Source organism: Heptranchias perlo, chromosome 1 (genome assembly GCF_035084215.1).
Source record: "Heptranchias perlo isolate sHepPer1 chromosome 1, sHepPer1.hap1, whole genome shotgun sequence".
Taxonomy (NCBI): domain Eukaryota; kingdom Metazoa; phylum Chordata; class Chondrichthyes; order Hexanchiformes; family Hexanchidae; genus Heptranchias; species Heptranchias perlo.
In genome coordinates, this window is record NC_090325.1 from 58548128 (window position 1) to 58573371 (window position 25244).

General features: G+C 40.7%; 1 protein-coding gene and 1 non-coding gene across 8 annotated transcripts in view; both read left to right on the top strand.

Moving 5' to 3' along the window:
- Positions 1-25244, top strand: part of rusc2 (RUN and SH3 domain containing 2) — a 161683-nt gene that overhangs the window by 122644 nt on the left and 13795 nt on the right. For 5 of the 7 annotated variants that reach the window (XM_067985520.1, XM_067985494.1, XM_067985506.1 and 2 more), the window contains 7 exons: positions 4322-5128; positions 6980-7171; positions 9524-9667; positions 10357-10433; positions 12571-12745; positions 18371-18476; positions 22359-22405. In XM_067985520.1, the coding sequence (XP_067841621.1) occupies positions 4322-5128; positions 6980-7171; positions 9524-9667; positions 10357-10433; positions 12571-12745; positions 18371-18476; positions 22359-22405 (1548 nt within the window). The remainder of the gene's footprint in view (positions 1-4321; positions 5129-6979; positions 7172-9523; positions 9668-10356; positions 10434-12570; positions 12746-18370; positions 18477-22358; positions 22406-25244) is intronic. The other 2 variants (XM_067985526.1, XM_067985532.1) reach the window with 2 other exon arrangements.
- Positions 13179-13260, top strand: trnal-aag (transfer RNA leucine (anticodon AAG)). Its single transcript has one exon. It is a non-coding gene; the product is annotated as a tRNA-Leu (tRNA).

The following is a 25244-nucleotide window of genomic DNA, read 5'->3' on the forward strand; positions in this document are numbered from 1 at the left end:
GTAGGTATTCGATCAAATCATACCACAACCAGGACTAAACTGCAGACTGGCTGTGTAAAGCACCTTTTGTTCTCTTAAATGAAAAGGATGCTGAAAGGGAATAAACAGCATTTAAGAGGGGAAACTACTGGAAGAGATATTACCCTAGGGAGAATGAAATCCACTTATTATTTTATTGACGACGAAGGCCAGTACAATGATCAATTAAAATTTATTGCTGAATAAAATCATAATGTGTGAAACATTGCAATACGGCTCACCTGTCTGACCTTGGCACCGAGGTAATAGATGAAAGTGTCACATCCATGTTGGTGAATCAAGTGTGAATTGACTAGGACATGGACTGATGAGAGTTCAGATCGTTGACCTTGATGCTCAGAATTTAGGGAAAAGATTGTTGATTACAGACTTTTTTTCCCATCTGTTATTCTCCATGTTTGTATCTGTGGTGGTGGTGAATCTGCTCATGGACGCTAGCAGCCTGGCTGAAGACAGATGAACTCAATAAACCCTTCAATAATATTAGATTGCAATAACTTTTCAAAATCTAGAAGCCCTGACTACAGAGATTTTGGGAGACTATTCCCCAGGCCAGGCATAGCCACAATCACAGTGTTTTACGTTAATACCCATATGGGTTTAAATCTTTAAGATAATGATGATTCATTGCTTTCATGGATGGAGGACTATGGTGCAGCTAGATGGTGGTCTGGTGTAGAACGTATCCCCAAGAATCTTAATGTTCAAAATATTGGATGCAGAGTAGAAGTAGGATCAGTTTTAATTGTAGAAACTAGAGATTACACAAACGCATTTCATGTAAAACTTTACATTGAGCAGATGGAGGAGACCTTAATCCCTTCAGTCAGGGCTGAATTTGAAATCTGCTCCCAGCAGTGAAAGGCTAGTGTTTATTTTCAAATCCAGAAAAACATTTGACATTCAGGAAACTAACAAATATTGCTTACAGCATTATCTTTGATACCTGTCTGCGGTATGCACGTGGTTCCATAGAGTACACAAAAGTCGACCTCTAGTCATGCATTGTTTCTTGGCTAGGTGTTTTAGGTCTTGTTCGTGCACGTTGCTGACAACTTTAATCATGGTATACAGAAAGGACTGAGCAGAATGTGATTAAATGTGGCTGTGTAAATAGAAACCTTTGAGGCCCGAGAAATGTAAAGCTCCACAGGGCTGGATGTTAGAGATAGCTTGGTTTAAATTTTCCCAAATTATTTTAGTCACAGTCCACCTGCAAAACATAACTGGTTTGGGATGGCCCTGCTTGGGCCGTTGTTATTGCCGCGGAGTTGGGGGTGGGGGGGGGGGGGGTGGTAAGAGGTGGCCAGTATCTTAACGCGAACCATATTTTTGGATAATTATTTAGTGATGTAAGCATTTAGTACTTGAGGAGCCCCTTATGCTACACCAGGTCACAGCCTTGATGGGGGTTCTTGTGGAGCTTAACAGGGGGGTAGAACCTCCTTATACCTCTTACTTGGCACCCAAGTCATGGGGGACAGGGACTCCTAACTCAGACCTACAGAGAACCAAATGTAATATTGGAGGCCAGTTAACCGAGGGAGAAGAGGATTACTGGCCTATATTCTGGCACAAACCGCTGGGGAGGGTCCAGGTCAGGATGGTGCCTGCACCCCCAAAGGTAAGGGAATTTTTTAAAAAGAAAATGAGTGGCCTCCTCACAAAAGGGGATGCAAGCGGTCAGCTCATTTTGTTTCTGGGAGGGAGCCCCAGCAATCCTCCTGGCTGGCCATTTATGGCGCACTACGTGGCCTCATCTGGTGCGGAATTGTCCAGGTGCCAAAAACCTGCTTTTGTGACACCGCTTCCTGACCCTGGCTTCAGTGGTGGCGGTCACAGGATGGTACATCCAGGCACCTAGTTAGATATTGTTGATGTATCTGGATCAATAAAGTGAAATCATGTCTAAATATGTGATTTTACAGAGATATGCACGATGGGGTCCTGTAGCTGTTGTGTTCCATATAGTCAGGATTTGTTTGTCACCTTCTAGAGAAAAACTAACATAGTGACAAACAGTATATTTTCAACTAATTAATTCTTTTGAAAAGATTTTTTTAACTTTCGTCTGATTACAGTGCAATGGCATTTTGTGAAGGACAGAAAGTATATATAGAAACATAGAAAATAGGAGCAAGAGTAAGCCATTCGGCCCTTTGGGCCTGCTCCGCCATTCAAAATGATCATGGCTGAACGTCTAACTCAGTACCCTGTTCCCGCTTTTTCCCCATATCCCTTGATCCCTTTAGCATTAAGAAATATATCCATCTCCTTCTTGAATACATCTAATGACTTAGCCTCCACTGCCTTCTGTGGTAGAGAATTCCACAGGTTCACCATCCTCTGAGTGAAGAAATTTCTCCTCATCTCGGTTCTAAATGGCATACCCCGTATCCTGAGACTGTGACCCCTGGTTCTGGACTCCCCTGTCATTGGGAACATCCTCCCTGCATCTAGTCCGTCTAGTCTTGTTAGAATTTTATATGTTTCAATGAGATCACCTCTCATTCTTCTAAACTCCAGTGAATATATTCTCTAGACACTTAAATTCCAACATTATAGGACAATGAGGTGTCTATGGTTGTCACACATCATGTAGACCACACCCATGCCAAAATTATGAATCAAAGGATAGTGTCTTATTTCCACTTTATTAACATAACAAATTGTTTTTTATTAAAAGCGATTTTGCAACTTAACCTTTTAAAATTTTGCAATTGGCATTGTGCTTGAAGAATTAGAAAGAAGCAGTTTGCTCAATTAGTTGCTGCTATACTACATTAATTGTTCTGTTCTTATGAAAACAAATTCTCTTATTTTTGAAAAAAAATTGTTGCCTCACTTAGCAAACCAATTTGCGAAGGAGTGCCATAATGGTTTCTAATAAATGTTGCAAACTGAATTCTGCAAATAATTTGTTGTAAAGTTATAGAAAAAAACTAAATGTTACAGTTACTTACTACTGTTACAAAATTTTAGATTTGTTGTAATATATAATTGGATACTGTATTTGTGGGATTAGAAAATTTATCAAACATTTTTGGGAGGAAATAAAGGGATAAATCCAGGCCTTAAAGCTATTATTCAGAGTGCCATTTTTAGTGTGATTTTATGTAATCCTTTTTTCTCTGAATGTAAGTATGTCTACCACATGAAATATGTGATTCTTATAGAGTGTGAAATGTATTCTGCCAATGCAAAGGTGTGAGTGGAACATGCTATCGTTGCTGCTTGGAATAATATTAGGAACTGATAATTGAACGTCCCAGATAAACCTTACAAATTATGTAGTCCTCCTATCTGAGCCAATCTCAGAATTTCAAAATGAACTGACCCAAACAGTTTAGATGGAGGACCATCTGCCAACGATATTTCCCTTCTCAGCAGAAGGAAATTATGAGTCATTAGCATCTAAGGTTGATGTTAAGATCCTTTTAGATGAGTTCCTGGGCAAATAAACAAAATTTAATATTACAATTCAAAAATACAAAGAAACCCAAGTAATGATTGAATGTATACATATATGATTAGTAGCTCAATAGAAACTCATATTATCCAATCGGCACCTCAAACAAGTTTGGAGTTGCCAAACACCTGTAAAATTTTCTTATCGATTACTCAATCAATCATGGAAACAAAACACAATTAAACATTCTCTCTATTGGAGTATTAAATTGAGAATGGTTACAAGCAGACTTATTTAAGGCAGAGACATTTATTTCTGCCACTTATGTATTTTCCTCTTTCCCTTTAATTCTCCCATGCCTGTTTTATCATTCCCCAGCTAAAACTGGACGCAGACACTCTTGCCAAAGCCTCTCTTGGTGCCTTTCCGTAGCCTACCATTAAAAATGCATTGGGCCGGCTCTAGGGTACTATTAGTAATTCTTGTTTTTGTTGTAGCCTTTGAGGTATTACCTGGCTGCTGCTCTAATTTTAGATTGGGAACTGACTTGGATATCAACTGTAAGCAATTTAGTCTTTTTTTAAAGTTGACTCTGCTCATGTTGAGTAAATGACACATTTGACATAGTATAATTATTTGGCACTTTCAGTGTTGCCTCAAAACTCCTACATAGAATCAAATTTGCCATACAGTTATCTGTGCCCTCTTTTCACTTTGCTGTTTCTTCTATAATTCCTGTTAAATCATATGTTTCTAATGCAACAAATATGTTTCTAACACTTAAGAAAAGTAATCTATCTGTCATGCCTTTTCTATTGTTTTTGGTCTTATTCATCTCTACCCTCTGTCCTTTGTCTACTTTTGGTACTATAGGTGGTGGAGCGGAAGCCAAGCCAGTTATCCGTTATAGTAAGGAACAGCGCCCAACTACTTTGCCTATTCAACCTTTTATTCTTCACCATCCATTGAGCAAACAGCTTCCCAGGGTTCGCCCAATCCAAAACCACAGTGCATCTTCTGTCTCATATATGTACAGTATTCCAAGTTGTCAGCTGACGACAAATGAACATTCAACTGGTACATCCAGTTCTTCTGGTGGTATGGTGTCATTGGAAAATATAGCAACAGTAGGCCAGTCACAGAATGGATTCAGTATGGATGAGAGTGAGAAACAGGGAAACTCTTTTCCCATAAATGAGTACTGTTTACGGAGACCTGTACCAGATGCAATTAGGCCATCACCACTGGGCAGTTACTCACCAGTGAAAAATGATGCACCCGTCTTGCAGAGTGGAGACTCGTCATCTTCTGCTGTCTCACCAGAAAGAAGTGATGGTAACCACCCTCCGAGAAGTAGATCCTGCCCTTTATCTGCTAGCCTCCTTCCAATACGATCATCCCCGGCAAAAGGTGTTGTTTCACCTAACAAAGGCCACCTTCAACAGATCAGAGATGAAAGTAAGGAGGAAAGAAAGAGTCCCAAGGAGGCTCAGAAGAAAGAGCAAAGATACTTTCAAACTGCACAGAACTCCAGCTATTGTTCCCATCAAAATATGCTACCAACATCAGCTAACATAACTGCAAATGGTGTCAGCGCTCATCTGGACCATCAAAGGGATAACAGAGGCAGAGGTGGAAAACCAACACTACTTAACAATGTGGCATCAGGCTTCACTGCTGGTATATGTCTGACTTTTCTTCTTAAAAATAGCACAATGGAATGGAGCTATAATAGCTATAATCTGAAATACTTAAATTAGGTTATTATCTAACTTCAATCATAGCATTTAAATGATTGTCTTAATAAGAAACCAAGCCTTCTCCTTTTATAATTTGACTCAGCAGCGTTGGTGATGACTTGTATTGCCAGGATATCAAAAGAAATAAAACTACCCTTCTCATTCTTTTCAAAAGAAACAAAATAATGTTCATAACTATAATGGGTGTTTGATATCTATCCATTTTTGGAGTTAAAACAGCAAAAATTCGTATGAACATTTTGGTAGCCACGAACAAGTGTATTTTAAACGGGATTGTTAGGTTTCTCTCTAAAATGGACATGGTACAGAATTATTTAAACTAGTACTGCAGACATATAAAATTGAGTCTCAAAATCACTAATCTTAATTTAATATTTGTTCTTCTACCTGTTTCAAGAATACTTTTGTTTAAGCAATGAATGCTAATGACATCATTGGGGGGAAGTTGGCTTAACTTGACAGCCCAATAGGGCAACAGAGCTGCATTAGTACGCAGTTAAAATGGTATGAGATTTGAAGCATCCTATGTTGTTGCATTGATTTTAAATTAATTTCTCTCAGACCACTGGTTTTAGTAATTTCTCCAAGCCAGTTTTCCTCCATGATGTAAAAAATCCAGGAAGAAAAATAAAAGCAAAAGAATGTTAAACTTTAAACTGTAATTCTATATTAAACTGTACATCTTATTGATTTTTAAAATGGTTACTCATGGTGAAATTCCTTCTTTTCAACTGCCTTTCTATGAAGCAGAACGAGTTATTTTGAATTTAAAGCATTGATTTCCCAATTGGATTATCAGGGTTTCATGTGGCAGGTTTCTTGTTGTTCAGATCTTGCAAACTACAGCCATTCTTAACCAAGTGTTGTACTTTGGAGATAACTTACCCGTTCTGCCCCACTTCGCTGATTATTGTTGCATTCCTAGTGGTCAGAGAAGTTATTGGCTTAGATTTCACCCCCATTCATCAAACCATTTACTGAAAGAAGCAAAAGTTTGCATCAGGGAAATAAAAAATAAAGATTTTGGCATTGTTAAATTCCCCTTTATAGCATTATTTTATTTCTCCTATCCCAATTTTAACTCCTAAACTCACATTAGTGCATCACATTTATCACATTCTCATTTGTAGGGTGAGATTGCCTAGCTCACAGACATCTTCATGGACTCATCCATATTTCATGTTTAGAGCAGAGTAGGAAACTGGTGTTCCAGCCTGTCTGCTGTAAAGCAATCATTTTTCAGCCAGATACTGGCAGATGTATTCCTAGTTACTGTAGCTTACTTATCTGTAAAATTTTTATGACGTTTCATTGGCATCAAAATTTGGAAGGGACCACATTTGTCATGGAAGAAAAGAGGCAATCCAAAGTAAAAATATATGTGGATAAAAATTAATTCTTGTGTTGCGTGACAAATGTGGTTTTCCAGTGATTGGAAGAGGATCTTTCAAAAGAAAAGTACCTAAAACGGGGGAGCAGGAAGCAAAATTAGGAGTTAAACTAGATTTAAAACAAATATTGTTACTAGTGTGTGCATAACTGCAGCTTAGGAAGCTGGTGTAATGATATCAGGACTGATTATTCTACAAACCTTAACAACTTATTCTAATTATGTTGGCTGATGTAATTGTGGGTGACATATTAGTTGGATACAAAGATCTTGTATTAGAGAAGGGTTATTTTGAATATTACTTAAGCATATTAGAATGCACATTTTAATTCACTAAATCTCTCTTGCTCTTCTATGTTTTCCATCTACTATGCATTCTAGCTAATCACCTTTCACCTCTGACATTGAAATGGAGGGAATATCGCAGAAGAAATCCCCTTGGTCATGACCGAATAACAGGATTTGGCTGTAATTTGGAGCCTAAACAGTCAGGTCCCGGGATGACCAAGAAGAATGCATATCTGGAATTTTCCGGCACAAGTGGTGTTAACCATATTCGCTCAAGGCTATATGGTGCAGTTCTGTTTTGTGCTTTCAGAATATGTAACAATATAGTTTGTAGAATTTGTTTAAGATTATTTATTTATAGCTTCTGTCCCAGTACCTTTGCTTCATACTTTTCTACACCATTTTTCTTTCTGTCTACTACTTTATCTGTTTAAACAATATTTTTGGAAATTAGTTTCAATCAGTGTATACATATTAACATTGCTCCATGATAATGATTTTAGAACCAGAGAAAGAAATATTTTTAAAATGTTTGAGAGATTGCTAAAACAGTGCTACTGCTGGTTTGGATGTTGATATGAATGGCATGTTTTACATACTGTAAGATGTGACCCAGTAATAGTAGTCAATCCCATAATAGTAACAGTGTAGCCTAGGCAGACCAATGGCCCAACAAGCAGATGTGCCAACATGCTACTTAGAACATAGATTCATGGTCGTGATTCCTCAAACATGCAATTCCCTGAGTAGAAGCTAGAAGACAGATAGTTCCACAAGCAGATGAAGATAATTATCAAGCAAGTAACTCTTGGCAGTTTTCATGTTGCTCCTGGACCTCAGTTACTTGACAATTGCGAATGTCCTGGAAAAAGATACCCATGTTCCCTCTCAGCCAAAGATTAATTGGAGAGAGGGAATAACTATGACTGTTGCTATGTAAGTTCTCCAGGAAATGGTAACAGCAAGCAGACAATCCTTTGGATACTAACTACTATTGTACAATACAGTTCCCACCACTTATACCAGCCATGCTTATCACAGGCAGCTGCCTATATCGGGCAAATGGCGCTAACCATTTGCCAGTACCCTTGAATTCAATTACAAAGGCGCTGCTTATTTCGGGTGGTTGCAGATCTAACAGTGGTCATCACTATTGTGATATTGGAGTACATGGCCAGAGACAAGATATGGGAGGTGGAAACTTTATCATAAAATATTAATAATCTATCCTTTATCACACTCTCTTTTATATTGTACGCTTCACAGGGTCAGAATCCTTACTGCTTGGGAAAATATTAGAGATATCTTCCATTTATAAGCATGGTTACAATTAGGTTCAAACAGTGAGGAAAAACTGATGTTCTGCAAAGAAAACAAAGAAGCATTTTTAATTAAAAGCAATTTTCAATATTTAAAATCAGTAATTGCTGCTATTGGTGAGCGGCTCTGCCGATTCAATTTTTGTATTGAATTGATTAGCTCAAAGTACTATAACAAAGACACGCGACACTAACTCCGATGATTTACCATCCACTTTTTGTAGTGGGCAAAATCGCATTAATACCAACACGACCGTTATAAGAGGTGGGGACTGTACTACATTAGATTCTAATAATTAGCTTTATTGCTAACATCAGTTTACACAAATATAAAACAAAACATAGGTAAAGACCAGCTGCTCCATTGAGTCTGTCCCATCCAAGCATGGCGTAATCTTTGCACACTATGACTCCCATTTCCCCCCTCCTCCCCCTTCTCCATGAAGTGTCCTGGATGAGGCAAAGAACCTTAGACCAATTTAGGAAAATATTCTGGAAAATTCCTCTCCAATCCCTGCAGCAATCAGGCAAGCTCCAGGAGACCACAATGACAACCTCCAATGACCCACATACCATCTATATGTAGATATATTGGCCAATCTCAGGAGTTCATCCAACACCCTTTTGAATGCTTGCAGTGAATCTGCACTCTCTGCATTTTCTGGCAACGTATTCCAGAGGTCTGCGAAAAAGCAGTACCTCCTAGCATGTAACCTAGTTATACACTTCTGTAATTTATATTTATGTCCCTGATCCTCCCAAAACTATCCAGATCGAGCCTAATGCTTTCATTATTTTAAAGACTTCAGTTAAATCTCCTTGAGGTCTACACTTTTCTAGATGAAAAAGCCTCAGCTATCTTAGTGTATTCTGATACCCGAGGGCAATTAATCTACGTAAAAAATCTAGTATAAAACATCGTTCATCATACCTAGAATGTATTTTTAGGACCCGCACATAGCTTGCAGGTAGTCTCCCCAATGCCTTCATCCAGATAAGAACATAAGAAATAGGAGCAGAAGTAGGCTGTACCGCCCCTTGAGCCTGCTCCCCCAGATCATTGATAAAGATGAAGAGGCACAGCCCTAACATAGAAATATCTTGAGCATGAAAGTTTCCACGTAGATACAATGGTGCTGAGTTCAATTTGATATTGCATGTCACTTAAATCTGTCTATAAAATAGGGTGCACAGGATATCAGTGAATTGTGGGGGAGGGGTGGAATTGAGTTTGGTTGGAGAACATTTTAGAAAGTATGTATTTTGAATGGAATTTAAGTTAACTATGGTTTACATAATATGGTCTCTCTTATTGTAGGCCAATCTGTGAAGCAACTTCAGAACTATTATAGTGATTTCTTTCCGGATTATTTTTCACTGGCTGAGAAACCTCCTGCTGAGTTCTGTTTATCACCTGACGGAACCACAGAAAGTATCTCCATAGACTTGCTACAGAAAAAGGGTAAAAGCCAGCTTTTAATATCAGCAATATTGCATGCACATTTTTGAAAGTAGCCAAGCTGGGGATAGGCACAACTATTTTAAATTTAATGGAAGATTGCCTGTTTTTAAGGTATAGCACATTTCAAATATATTTATCAATGTGTAAAACTCTCATCTTTGCCCAGATACCAACAGTTAGTATGTTAAACATTTTATTTTGTCACTGGTATTGGTATTAGGGCAATAATTTCTACACAATAGTGTGAAAATGAACATAATTTTTAATAATGTTAAATTTTCAATAATTTACTCACAAACTAAATTATATGCCAAGTATTGTGAACTACAATCTATGAAGAAATTCAGCTTGTATTTTTTAAGTCTTTATAATTCCTCCTTGCAATGCACTTTGAGTGGAATTACATCACTGGCAGCCCAAGTATTTTTCATAGATACTGAGCAAGGAAACCAATTACTACAAATTAAAGATTGAAAAATTCTAAAGTTGAAGGTTTTTGAGACCTGTAGTATTTAATACTTGTAAGGCATTTTGGCACATAAGATTTTCTGTTCTAATGGTGATTGCAAGTGAGTTTTCAAAGGAGATGCATTGAAAAGAATTTAATTTTTAAAAAAAACAATATAAGAGCCGACAATATGAAATCCACTGTATTACTCCGATACATCACTTTTTTTTTATTGTGATAGGTCTTGTTAAGGCTGTGAATACTGCTGTTGATCTAATTGTAGCACACTTTGGAACAAGTAGAGATCCTGGTGTAAAGGTAAGATTATGTACTAATAGCATAATGTGTCTATGATCTGATATGGTTTGGGTATTAATGTGTTCTTATGCCATTTTGTGATTTGTTTAAACAAAAATTGGAAAAAAAGTAATACAGCAACAACATTACAATATTTTATCTCTTCCGCCAGCCATTTGTTTCCAACTTTTAAACTGTTTCTGCAATTTTACAGTCAAGTGATTGTTTGCTGCAGTGAATCAGCCAAATCTTTATTGTTTCTGAAGAGAATCATCACATTGTTTGTACCTGCAATCTCTGATTGTTGATTTCTAATTAGGTAAGCTTTTCTTGGTTCCATGTGATGCTTGGAACATCACTAGTAGCGTCTGTGGGTCAAAATATTGGGTCTTTGACCTTGCAGACTACCTCTAGTGCACAATTTCCTAATGGCCATTTTGCCAGCAAAATGAGGCCCTCGCTGTGGACCTGTGCCACCCTTGGGGAATTACGTAAATTGGGTCCCAAACTTGATTTGTTTTTTGACCGGATAGACCCTGCTGTGAGGATTGGGCAAGGTAGCGATGATATGAAGGATCATAACAAATGGAGGATACTTACTAGGGGTGCCACCTTGACTCCACATGTGCCCGCTGTAGTGCTTTCCCCAGCTTTTGGGTCACATGGACCAAGTGGCATCTTCTCATAGCTGCTTCAGGAGGGCTGGCCTTGTCCTGTCATCGATGGTTGTGGCCATTCTTGGCGTGTAAACAGCACGTTGATAAATGTTAGTTTGTGAATGAATGATGGACACAGCACCCCTATGCATTGAGTACTTCCCTTGTTTGCCCAGACCTCTCTCAATAATTTGCTTGTTGCTCTTCCTGCCAATTCTCTTATCTGAATGTCCTCTGAAGAGAGTCAACGTGCCATGCTGCTTCTGTAGAGTGAATATGTGTAACGCGACACAACATGGAAACTTGGCAGTTGTTCATGCAGAAAGTCCAGCAACTGGGCAGTTACATTGGGGCCGTGCCTTTATGAACATACGAAATTGACAGGCAGGGAAAGACCAGCTGGTCCATCAAGCCTGCCCCACACCATGATGGCCGGACCATCATGACTAAACACTTCTTCCCCGCCACCCCCCCTTCCCCACCTACTACCCACCCCCTGCAGCCATGCAATCTCCTGGGAGTGGCAAAAAAAAGAGAAAAAACCCAGGGCCAATAAAGGAAAAAATACTCAGGAAAATTCCTCTCCGATCCTCTCAGGCGATTGAAACCAGCCCAGGAGATGACGTGGACCAAGTGTTATCCATAAAGACACTTATCTTCTATATGATGCAGTCTCTGCCCCAGTCAGGAAGCGGTTCAGCTCCCTTTTGAAGGACAAATATATATGTATGCTTCAATGAGTCCACTTATCTTGGCATTTCTTTTGATGCCACAGAACTTCTTTGTTCCCAAGTCTACCTGACCTAAAACATAGCATTGACATGCTAGGCGGTCTCCTCCCAAGCAGCTTGAGCCTCTGCTTTCTTGGGAAGTGGCCTTCTGCCCTGAAAGGGAAATCCCCCTTTGTCTCACATTCCTCGCTAGCACCTTCAAAACACTGGGGCTGAATGCTTGCATTGTCTCCATGACATTTTTCTAAATTACTCTAACCAGTGTGCTGCAGCTCCAAAAGACCAGGTAAATGCATTTCTTAATTTTCAGTCCACAAAAATTAAGGGCACGCATGCCCTTGAAGTATGCACACCCCTGCATGGCCAGATTTTCTGAGGTAGGTTCCGGCAGCCCTAAATTCCAGGTAAATGTTTAAGGCTCAGCAGCTGCCCTTCAAAATCTGCTGCTTGGCCCAATTGTCCTATTGGCAGGAAAATGGTAATAAAGCTTGATGCTGTGTGCATGTTTTCCTTGTGCAGGAAGCCCATTTTACTGATGGGCCAGAACCTAACAGAAAATTTGGCCATGCAGGGGTGCACATGCACCATGGGCAAGAGAAAGTGGAAGTCTTGGTGTTAGCAAATTATTTACCTCGTTTCGGGGCACAAGTCCCATTTGCACTGGCACAACTGGTATTTGCAACAGTGTGTTGGAAAATGTTTTTTAAAAAATGCCTTGTACCATAGCAAACATGAAGTGCAACAAGTAGCACTTTTTTATTTTTTTTACAGGCCAAGCTTGGGAACAGTTCTGTCAGTCCCAATGTGGGCCACCTTGTACTTAAGTACCTGTGCCCAGCAATGAAAAATATTCTTCAAGATGGGTTGAAGGCATACATTCTGGATATGATCGTAGGACAAAGGAAAAATCTGCCATGGACTGTGATTGAGGCTTCCACGCAGCTTGGTACGGCCATCAGTTTTAGCAATGGTCATATAAAGTCTTAATTCACTCAGTGCTCAGATTACAGGTTGCGATTTAGGTAGGACTTTCAACAATACCAAATAAGATCTGGACAAAGACTGGTATTATAGGCAACCAGGAGTCTTATACTCTCTTTGGGGAACAAGACAAATTGGGTAATTAAGCCCCAATTTGACGGAATAATAACCAATACTCAACTTTAAACATAGGATATAATAAAACTTTGGAAAGTTCCTAATTTTCAATTATAACAGTAGCCCAAAAGCTCTCAAACTTTTGGGAGCAGGCCCCATTAAAGATTTCTCATATTCCCTCATGTCTGGCTAACTATGGAATTCTGATAAGTCTGTTTTAAAAATAAAACTTCTGCATACATAGTCTTACGTAGTCTAAAGCTTACAAAGTCATTCTTACTGGTAGTGTGGCCGAGCGGTCTAAGGCGCTGGATTAAGGTTCCAGTCTCTTCGGGGGCGTGGGTTCGAATCACACCACTGCCAGAATTTAAAATGCATGTTTTTAGGGGCTGCTCTTTCAAAACTGAGATGAGGAGAAACTTCTTCACTCAGAGGGTGGTAGGTCTGTGGAATTTGCTGCCCCAGGAAGCTGTGGAAGCTACATCATTAGATAAATTTAAAACAGAAATAGACAGTTTCCTAGAAGTAAAGGGAATTAGGGGTTATGGGGAGCGGGCAGGAAATTGGACATGAAGCTGAGTTCGGATCGGTCAATGCCCTGTGGGTGGCGGAGAGGGCCCAGGGGCTATGTGGCCGGATCCTGCTCCGACTTCTTGTGTTCTTTAGATTTGTGGTTGGGATCAGATCAGCCATGATCTTATTGAATGGCGGAGCAGGCTCGAGGGGCCGATTGGCCTACTCCTGCTCCAATTTCTTATGTTCTTATGTTCTTATGTACTCTATTCACTGAAAGAACAGAATCTGCTGTTCTCTCTTCTCGCTTTCTCTTTCTTCCCTTTCCCCTCCCCACCCAACACTTCACCATTCCCCTTCATGTCCCCCATTTCCTCTTGATGTGTCCATTTCCCCTTTGTTTTCCCCTTGGTCCCTCCTTTCCCCTTGGTCCCTCCTTTCCCCTTGGTCCCTCCTTTCCCCTTGGTCCCTCCTTTCCCCTAGCTCCTTAGTAGTGAGCTGGGTCTTATTTAACCTTGTGGAGTGATACATATGGAGATGCAATACACAATTCTATGCCGTCTTGAATCTATTTGGCATGAATCATAGAATCATAGAAAATTTATGGCACAGAAGGAGACCATTCGGCCCATCGTGTCCGCCCCGGCTGAGAAACGAGCCACCCAGCCTAATCCCACTTTCCCGCATTTGGTCCGTAGCCCTGCAGGTCACGGCTCTTCAGGTGCACATCCAGGTATTTTTTAAATGAGTTGAGGGTTTCTACCTCCACCACCCTCTCAGACAGTGAGTTCCAGACCCCCACAACCCTCTGGGTGAAAATTTTTTTCCTAATTTCCACTCTAATCATTCTACCAATCACTTTAAATCTATGCCCCCTGGTTATTGACCTCTCTGCTAAGGAAAATCGGTCCTTCCTATCCACTCTATCTAGGCCGCTCATAATTTTGGACACCTCAATCAAATCACCCCTCAGCCTCCTCTGTTCCAAGGAAAACAACCCCAGCCTATCCAATCTGTCATCATAGCTAAAATTCTCCAGTCCTGGCAACATCCTCGTAATTCTCCTCTGCACCCTCTTGAGTGCAATTACATCCTTCCTGTAATGTGGTGACCAGAACTGTGCGCAGTACTCAAGCTGTGGCCTAACTAGTGTTTTATACAGTTCCAGCATAACATCCCTGTTTTTATATTCTATGCCTCGGCTAATAAAGGAAAGCGTTCCATATGCCTTTGTAACCACCTTATCTACCTGTCCTGCTACCTTCAGGGATCTGTGGACATGCACTCCAAGGTCCCTCACTTCCTCTACATATCTCAGTATCCTCCCACCATGAAGTGGTGCATAAATAAATTAACATGCAAATGAAATTTTAAAATGTTGCCACTACACTTCTGCACTGCTACATTGTTATTACTATACATGCATTAGGAGATAACGTCATACAATGTGGGCTTGGTTAAAGAGGTCACTTTTTCCCTAGTCAGAGAGCAGGCACTTGATTCTGAGAAGCAGCAGTGATTCTGTTAGACACCTATATCAAGTTCCATAAATTTAGTTTTTAAATATATTTGCAAGAAGATTAGGCGGAGAAGGTGGATGAATAGACTGTCCTTTCACCTATGAATCCTGGATTTAAATCCAGACTGGTGGGATGACAGTCTCCTCTCTCAGCTGGACATGTACAGGTCCTATGTGAAATTTATGATACCCATTTGATACCCACCACCAGAATATAATTAACACTAATTGATATAAATCATACAATTGACATCAAGGGCCTTTAGGCTAGCAATTCCTTCATGTGTTATATTCACCCACTGGAAAATCATAGTGAGTACCTGATTTTGCTCATGGGATACATGTAACACATGGAGGAACTTCGAGTCAACTGTTGAGTAAAAGGACGAAGTGAAGGGAGTTTTGCTGTGTATTTATACTATACTTTACCTGGTTGTGTTTAATAGTACCACTTGATGGCAGTTAATTCCACAGCATTTTCATTCCTCATCTTGACTGGCATCATAATAAAAAAGCAACAACAACTTGCACTTATATATTACCCTTAATGTAAAAAAATGCTTCACAGAGGTGTAAGAAAGCAATGGACTGTGTGCCAAAGAAAGAGATATTAGGAGTGGTGATCGAAAACTTTGTCAAACAAGTGGATTTTAAGGAGGATATTAAGGAAAGAGTTTGAGATGGAGAAGTTTAAAGGAGGGAATGCCAGAGCATGGGTCCTAGGCAGCTGAATGCAGCGCCCCCAGTGGTGGGGTGAAGGGAGGGGATGTACAAGAAGCCGGAGTCAGATGAACTGAGAATTCTACGGGGGTCGGGGGGGGGGTGGAGGGGGGGGTGGAGGGTGTTGTGTTGGAAAAGGTTACAGAGATAGGGAGGGGGGAGACCATGAAGGGATTTGAACACAAGGTTGATAAAGTTAAATTTCAGGTATTTGTGGACCAGGAGCCAATGTAGGTCAGCAAGGACAGTGGTGGACAGTCGAATAAGATGCTGAGGTCGTGAATAATCTTGTTTAGCCTGAGACGGTGGCTAGGGAAGGGGGATGGAATCATTGGCAAATGTCTGGAGTTTGTGTGAGTGAATAACCTGGAGAGAAATGCACAGAGGGGCAACATAGTCCAAGAAGGCTGTGGTGGGCGGAGTAAGACATGGAAAGGAGGTTGATGAGGTTAGCTCCCAGTAGTGGTGCTTGGCTGGAACAGAGGTAAGAAATGAGGAAGGGACAGTTGAGGTTGCTGTTCATAAGGAGACAGTCATGGGAGCTTCAATCGGAGAATTCCAAGAGAGACACATAGGGTAGCTGTGGACTTACTAAAGGGGGATTCACGTCTTGGACGGTGGCAGAAGATTAAGAAAGAAAAGGAGTAGTAATGGGTTGGGGGTGGGGGGCGCTGGATCAAAATCCTTCCTAACAGCACTGTGGGAGAACCTTCACCACACGGACTGCAGCGGTTCAAGAAGGCGGCTCACCACCACCTTCTCGAGGGCAATTAGGGATGGGCAATAAATGCCGGCCTCGCCAGCGACGCCCACATCCCACGAACGAATAAAATAAAAATACCTGATAGAGGGGAGCCGGTATAAAACAGTCCAAAGTTAAAGTGTGAGGCCCTGGGGCGAGATGAAGTTGACTTTGACATAGTGTAAAGTCAGCTTGGGGCATCCATGAACCAGTGTCCAGGTTCAGGATCACTTGTGGAGAAGCAGTGGATCCAGGAGACAATCAAGGGGCAGCTGAGGTGCTGGTGATCCAATGGATTCAGAGGTGTGGAGACTTGACCATGAGCCAAGGATTCAAGGGAGGTGTCAGTGGCCTCAGGTGTTAGCAGTGCACACCAGTGGATCCCATGGACCAGCGGAGAAATGAGGATCATTAGGAGGAAAACCCAAGGGCCAAGAGCAGTGAAGACCGGGGGAGTTGAGGAGGGTGAAGGGTAAATCTATGGGATTATTGCAGATGAGGGGGCTGTTTTGAGGAACAGCTGTAGGGCGGCGAGGAACACACAAGACCAGGAGCAGCAGCAGAAGCTTGAGGATCCAGTCAACCTGAGTCCAGCGAAATGTGATGGATGAATTCTGTAGGATGTGTGGAGCAGAGCATTGTTAGTGGTCATGGGAAGCAAAGTGTATTTCAGCAAAATAGAGATCATCTGCAGCATGGGAGCAGAGTACAGAGCCAGATGGGAACCAACAGGAACGGATCAGAGCTAGCCCAGCGTGGAGGGCAAAGTCCCAGCAGAGGAACAGGAGCTGAGCTTGCAGAAACAGGCCAGGTAATGAACTAGAGGCAGACCAGAAGAGAATACAGTCATGGTAGAAAGTGACGATGAAAGTGGTGATCACATTAAAGCCCAGAAGTCAGTGGAGAGATGGGATTTGGCCCAGAGAAAACAGACTTCTACCCAGGACCCAGCACAACAGCAAGGTAAAGGTGAGAGCCCAGCAGTGGAATGGAGTACAATCCAGAAGCCCAGTATGTGGGTGATGAGCACTGCAGGCTGGAATAGTTACCTTGATGAGATTGAGTAGCAGAGCAGAGTTATGGCAGCCGAGGCATACCGTGCAGTCAAGCAGAGCAGAGTAGTCCTGATAGCACAGGAGTACAGGAAATCAAATTTGTGCAGAATCTCAGCTGTTGAAAAGAGTACAGGTTAAAATACAGAACAAACAGGTTCAGAGATGGGGTAATGTGCTCTCTACAGGTAGCTTTAACTCGTAGTTTGAACATGTAGATTGAGCTGAAATATACCCGCTATTAGGAGCAAGGGGAGAGAGAAGATGGGGTGGGGGTGGAGGCAATGGATGGAGTTACAAAGAAAAGGAACTCAGTAGAGAGCTGCCATCCCAGAAGCTATTTGATTTGAGGAAGTGGCACCTATATATTTATTGGCATTGGTAATGCAGTCCTTAAATTTTTTAATAATATTATATGGCAACAGTGTCATATTGCTACTTATCATGCCCCTTCTTCCCATTCTCCACTGTAATTGAGGAATGAATAACACAAATTGTCTGCATTACATGAAACTAGGTACAAATGCATTTACACAATTTGGCTTAGTATGCTGAAACACAAAATAGGAAGAGCATCCCTTGTTTGACTAACACAACAACATATTCCTGAGCATGCTAAATTAATGCTAATTTCTGGAAAGGTTTTGCCTTGTTCTTGAATCATTTCAAAACTGGGGTAAGACTTCCAAAGAAACTAATTTCATAGGGAACCGTTAACAGAGGTCAAAGAAGAGAGACTGAGATTACTTCAGCCCAATCTCAGCACAGTTTAATTCAATCCAAGGTCCCAGACATAAAAGGGCAGTGCTCTTAGCCAATGCACCACCCAATGCACCTTCTAGACACTCTTGATAACAGCGCATCTTTCAAATAAAATATGTAGTCCCTTCATTATTGTTTTGAAATTCCATCTTTTTTTCTCTTCAGGTCCTTCTACCAAGGCACTTAACAATCTTTTTTGCAAGATAAGTCAGTACTCCGAGTTAACGAGCCACAGCACAAGATTTAACGCATTCATCTTTGGCCTTCTGAAGTAAGTTGTCACTAATTGACAGAGCTTGAAAACAAAGTTAGTGTTGCATTAACAGTGTTCAAAATGATAAGAATTTCATGAGGTGTATTTTAAGACCATTGGTAACTGAAGTTGAATAGAAATCAACTTTTCTATAACATTTTGATGAATTCTGCACTTAAAATGCCCTTTTTTAATGGTTATTTAAAGTATCAACAGGCCAGATAAAATTTTCCAGTAAATCTTATTTTTGTAATCCACACTTAGTTTTGACCACCAATTTTTACATATTCTCACATAGTAATCTGATTCATGCCATCCTAACTGCAACACTTCCCTTTTATGTGACACCCAGGTTTAGTGATAACTATCACCATTCACACTATCTTAACAGATAACTCCTTTAATTGCAGAAAAACCCATGTAGGAAGGAGAAACCATTAAATAACTTCATTTTTTAAGGGCTGTAAAATAATGTTGAAGACTTTCAGTCTCCATTACATAATAAAGTATGGAATGAGAAAGGACAATAAAACCTGTTCCTTCTACAAACAATTTTCATTTTGCCCAGGCATGGACCCAACCCATTCAATCTCCTAAGGGAGGTGACCGACCACAGTTGAAACCTCAGGAAGATAAGGTTCTATGAAATTACTCCTTGAAGGCAGTGGGTAGTCTCGGTAAAACTTAGATGTGAATATGGAATGGCAGAAAGAGAGCAGTGAGTACTAGTCAGGGGAGCAACATCAGGCTAGAGACATCACTCCACTAGTACTGACTGCTTCTCATTCTGCCAATACTGAGTGAAGTGCCCTGATGATCCGTACTGTTTTTAATCTACATAATCAACCCGGATTTAGAAATACAATGCAGGTTAGTCACATTTGCAAACTGGTGGAAGTGGAGGGCAGGTGAGGAGAGGCCATTTTGTCTAATGAAGCAGGAAAGGAATTACAGAATAACCTCAATAAAATTGCAAGTGGGCAAATTATTACATTCAGTACAGATAAATGCAAGATGTTATACACTGGGGAAAATATGGAGATCAATTTTACTGAATGAATGGTGTCAAACAACTATGGAGAGGATGAGAGAGAACTGTTGATTGCGGCTCCACAATGGCTGGATATAGTGAAGGAACGCTTACCATATTCAGCCATTGCAGAATAGCAATCAACAAAGCAAACTGAATGTGGAGTTATATTGTCAAATTGGTAAAGTTTGAAGGCATCATGCTGAATCTGTATACCACTCTGGTCAGGCCTCTCCTGCATTACTGTGTTCAGTTTTGGTCACTGCGACACAAGGGAAACGTTCGAGCTCTGGAAGTGACGTGGACAAGGGCCGCGGGGCTGATCCCTTGTGTCAGAGGACTGAGTTTTGAGGAAAGATTGTGAACACTTGGATTCTTCAACCCTGAAATCAGGTGAATGAGAGGAGGCCTTATTAAAATACTAAGTGGAATAAGAAAAGTTAATTTGGAGCACTATTTTAAGTTAAACCATGATTGTAAGATAAGGGACATACGTACAAACAAGTTAAGTTCAGCTCAGAAGCTCTTATTTAATGAATGATTCACACCTGGAATGGTTTTCCATGTAGGTTAGTGGAGGCAAAAAATTCTATACTCATTCATATGGCAGAACAGTTTTGTATGGAGAGTGGAGGATGGGAGGCTGGCCTAGAGAGCATCGGAGTAATCAAGTCTAGAGATGGATTTCAGTAGCTGGTGGGCTAAGGTAGGAAGGAAGGCAGTTGGAAATAAGTGGTCTTTGCGTTGGAGAAAATATAGGGGGTAATTTTAACCCCCAAGAACTGGTGGGTTGGGGGTGGGTGGGAGGTTAAAATAACAGCTTTTTGGAGCAGGATCGCATCCCAACTCACTCCCGGGTTTGACCCAGGTGTATTTGGATGTGTGCACACAACAGACACCAGGAAGTCCCGCCCCCACTTAAAGCCGGCGGGCTGATACTTAAAGGGGCATTGTACCTCATTGAAGTAGTTGAGGTACTTAAGTTTTTGTGTATTACAAAAGTAAAATGAATTTAACCTTACCTGTTTGGGTTTCCCATCGCTGCTGATTCACGTCAGGTGAAAGCAGGCGGCAAGGGCCAGATCCATGAGGTGAGTGCCTTTGTTGCACTGCTTGTGGGCTCAGAGGAGCAGGAGTGCTTTATCCATGCCCAACAAGCTCACCTGCCGTGACAAGACCTTGCGGTCGGCCGACCCTCCCCCCAATGCTGGACATCCCCGATGCGAGACCCCCCCCACGCCCCCCCCCCCCCCGATCCCCAATGCTGGCTGAATCTGCTCCCGATGCTGGCTGAACCCCCCACCTCCGATCCCCCGATGTTAATGCTGGCTGAACCGCACACCCCCCAGCTCCCAATGCTGGCTGAATACCCACGCCCCCCCCCACCGATCCCGATGCTAGCTGGACCCCCCGATGTCATCCATGTCCCCCCACCTCCCCCCCCCCCCCCCCTCCGATATTTCCAGGGCCCACGATCTCTCTCTCTCCCTCCCACCCCCCTCTCTGATTCAAGGCTCCTTTCACTTTCGACAGGTGGCCAGCCTGTCAGTCTACTTGCCTGGAGTGTGGGAAACCCTGAAGCACAAATACTTGCCTTCAGTTGAGTTGCGATTGCAGATTGCGACACACTCATTTGGCTTCTGGGTTCCCCGTGCAAATATCTGGGGACGTGCTGGGTTCCTGGCTCTAAGTTAAAATCATGCCCACAGAGTCGAATACGGAGGTGGCAAACAGTCTGGTCTAGCGTGAAACAGTAGCTAGGGAGGGGGGTGGTGTCGGTTGTGAGGGTATGAAATTTGTACTGGGGCCATAAACGTTGGCCTTTCTAACGTTTAGCTGAATCCAACTCTCACGTGTGGTTACCCGATGAGGCAGAACCAGGCTGCACGCAACCTCAACATCCTATTTGACCAAGAGCTGAGCTTCAAATCCCATATCTTATTTATCCCCAAGTCCGTTGAATTTAAATTTTGCAAATTGCACGTCTCTGTCCCGGCTTTACTCCTGTTGCTGTTAAAATACTATTGTCACCAGTGGCCTCCTCTCTGGCATCCTGACCTTCACCCTTCATAAACTCCAATTCATCCAAATCTTCACTTCCCATATCCTGTCCCACACTAAACTCTGCTCGCCCATCACCCTGCCTTGCTAATCTACACTAGCTCCCTGTCCTCCAACGCATCAAATTTATAATCCTCTTCCTCCTCTATAAATCCCTCCAGAGACTCGCCCCACCATTTAATACACTGAAGAAAGTTTTTTTTCTACTTTAGTCTTTCTGCAGGCTTATTAATTTTGCACTCATGCCCTTGAGTTTCTTGATCAGAATAAAAAATTTAAATTAGTTCTTTCATTCACATTATCCAGGCCTTTTGCCATTTTAAAGACCTGGCTCTTGTTCCTGCTCAACTTTTATTTTTCCAGTAAAATAAATTCAATGATGTGAATTTCTCTATATAACGTAGCCTCTAAAATCTTGAAATCATCCTTGTTGCTTTTCTTTGATCTCTGTCCAAAGAATCAGAGTGCCTGAATTTGCAGGTGAACTCCCAAGTTTGGCCTTATCAAATTGGCTGGATATTTCTTCTTTGTCCTTTTTATTATATTTTTCCCTCAGTACCTGATGTTAAGAATTCTTCTCTAGTTTGGCTTAAAATTAATTTTTACTGGATTCAAATGATTGGTTTTCTTTAAGAGATGTATTATCTGCTGTAGTTAATTATATGCTGAATCGTACAATCTGTGATAAAATACAATGTCACAGTATAAATAAACTACATTCCTAGCTTAAGCATTTATGAAGTGACTGTCAAAAGGTGAGCTTAACCTTTTATTATACTTATATAATTTCTTCTGTTCTTTTGATGCAGTTTCAGATCCTTGGAGTTTTGGTTTAATCACTTATATAATCATGAAGGTAAGACCAAGTTACAATTACTGTTGCTAGAATCTTTCTACTAATTAGTTTACTCGTACAACACTAAAGACCCTGGGCTAGAAATTCCTGGCGAGCTGTTGCACCACAAAATGTACGACAGGATGGGACTTCCGTCTGCTAGTCAGCCCTGGTGCTGACCCCATTCCAGATCCCGTGGACGGGGTTATTAGCATGAAAGCCCATACATAGTGTGGTTTCGAATTTCAGAGCGGTGCCTTGTTGTTCCATTGAGAACGGGGCAAACCTAACTGGCCTAGTTGGAAATTTTTTTTCATCCTAACCTCATCCTTGGTGTAGTTGCCATCTTCATAATGGACTTGATCTCTCTGAGATCAGTTGCCATTGGCAAATGGCATTGTGGATCCCACTTATGCCTGTTGTATAGCAAGTATACTTGTATCATGCAGGCATACTGTACACTGGCCATACAATCGGCAGAAATGGTGGGATTTCCGATTTGGAGAAAGCACAGTTTCACACCCGTTAAAATTCTGCATCAAGGCAAGAAAGGCCCTCTGCTCCCCACCCTCCGGCCCAGATTGTATGATTTCCATGCCAAAAAAATGGTAGGAATTTTGGGGCTCCAAATTTCATATTTTTGTTCTGTTTATTAACTACAAGTAATTTATGTTGTTGTAATATTGGAGAACAATTTTCAAAGGGCTGTTATATGCTAAGGCTATGAGCGAATATGAAAGAAGACGAGGTCAACATGAAGGACTTTTATAAGCACCTAACAAGTAAAGGAATAATCAAAGAAGAACAGCCTTTTGTAATTGAGAGAGTGGCAGAGAGATGCTTAATAAGTTTTTTTCCTCAATTTTTTAGAGGAAGGTGAAAGTGGGACTGTAGAAGTACCTGGAGGAGGATGTTGAAGAGTCACTACTAGAAATAATCAAAATGAAAGATTTAGCAAAGGCACTAACTATAATTTTCCAATAAATCTTTGTGCCAAAGTACTGGAGGATGGGAAATATTACACCCCTGTTCAAGAAAGGGGAAAGAGATAAACCATGAAATTATGGGCCAGTTAGTTTTACCTTCATTGTGTGTGAACTTGTAAGGGGTGATTTTATAAATGCACCTTACCAATGTGGTATTCCCCAGGAATCTGTGTTGCGACCTCTTTTGTTTTCCACATATATAAGCTATCTGAATATAGGTGTAGGAGGAATGATTTTGAAGCTTAATGATAATACCAAACTAGGGGGCATGAGAATCTGTGAGGAATGCAGGAGGCCATGGTCAGGTTGGCAGAGTGGGCAGATAGATGGCAGATGCAATTCAATACAGTACATTCGATGCAGTACATTTTAGGAAAAAGAAGTGAAAAGATATACCTTGAATGGTAATACTCTTAACACAGTGTAGGATCAGAATGTAGGTGGGAGTGTAGGTAGAAAAGGCCGTTAAAATGCAAATATATTTTATATAGGTGAATTGAATATACAAGCGTGAAAGTGGTGTTGAATATGCACAAAACATGAAAAATTGTGTTTTTTTCAGTGGAATAGAAGATTAAGGGGATGTAATGAGGTTTTCAAAACAATGAAAGGTTTTGAGAAGGTAAATAGTGAAAGGTCGTTTCCACTGGTTGGTGAATTGCGTTCAAGGGGGCTAGACTCATGATTATCATTGGATGAATTGTTTTGCACACAAGGAATGCTTTACCACTTACGGCTATTGAGGCAGAAACTATAACAACATTTGAAAGGGAATTGGATAAGTATATGAAAAATTGAAGAATATAAAACAATATGGGGGCAGGGCAGGTTAACGGGGTCAGAGTAGATAGCTCTAAATGAAGAAGTAGCACAGACATGGGCACAATGGACCAAATAGCTTCCTTCAGTGCTGAAATATTTATGATTATAAGGAATTTAACAAAATGAAGGAGAAAAAAATGATACTTTGTTCTTTTATGTAATATATCACAAAAACTTGATGTCGAGTCCAAAATTGCTTAATTCAGATTATTTGATGATTCGAATTTTTTGCAGTATATTTCCATTTTACTGTGATGTTTATGTTACACTGAACCACTACTCTTCTATTCCACTGAAAAAAACACAATTTTTCAAATTTTTCTTTACAACTATTCCTCGTATAATTCTGGTGAATTTTTGCTGCACTCTTTCCATGGCTCCAACATCCTTCTAAAAATGACATGCCCAGAACCACACACAATACTCATACTCCCAACTATGACATATTCACTGTCTTGTGCATATTCATTTTAATGGATAATTCATCTTTTTAGTGCAAAAAAAAACTTTGAATTATCAGGAGTAGACTCTACTGAGTGCTAAAATGTATGTATTTTAAAATACACATTTTGAAAAAGCACCAAGGCACATCTGTCTGGTGGAACCCCTAGTGATCTAGCCACATGATGACTTTGATATTTTTATATGTTAAATGCATTACATTTTAAAACTGGGCACTACACTTAAATTAAGTTGCCAGTAGGTATCTGCATAAAAATAAGAATTCAGTTTGTATTGCAGATTTCAAAACCAATTTTAATTTTCAGCGTCAAAAACTGAAAGAAATCAGGCACAAAAAACTGGAACCCAAAAAATGCAGAATTTGCAGGAAATCAGTAAAAATCAGTTTTTATTTGGATCACTGAAACTTATAAAAAACAACCAAGAGACTGGATTAGTAATGTAGAGACCTGGACGAATAATCCATAGAACATGAATTCAAATCCCACCATGGATTTTGAGGATTTGAATTCAGTTTAAAAAATCTGGAAATAAAAAGCTGCAATCAGTGAAAGTGACCATGAAGCTACCAGATTGACATAAAAGCCCAA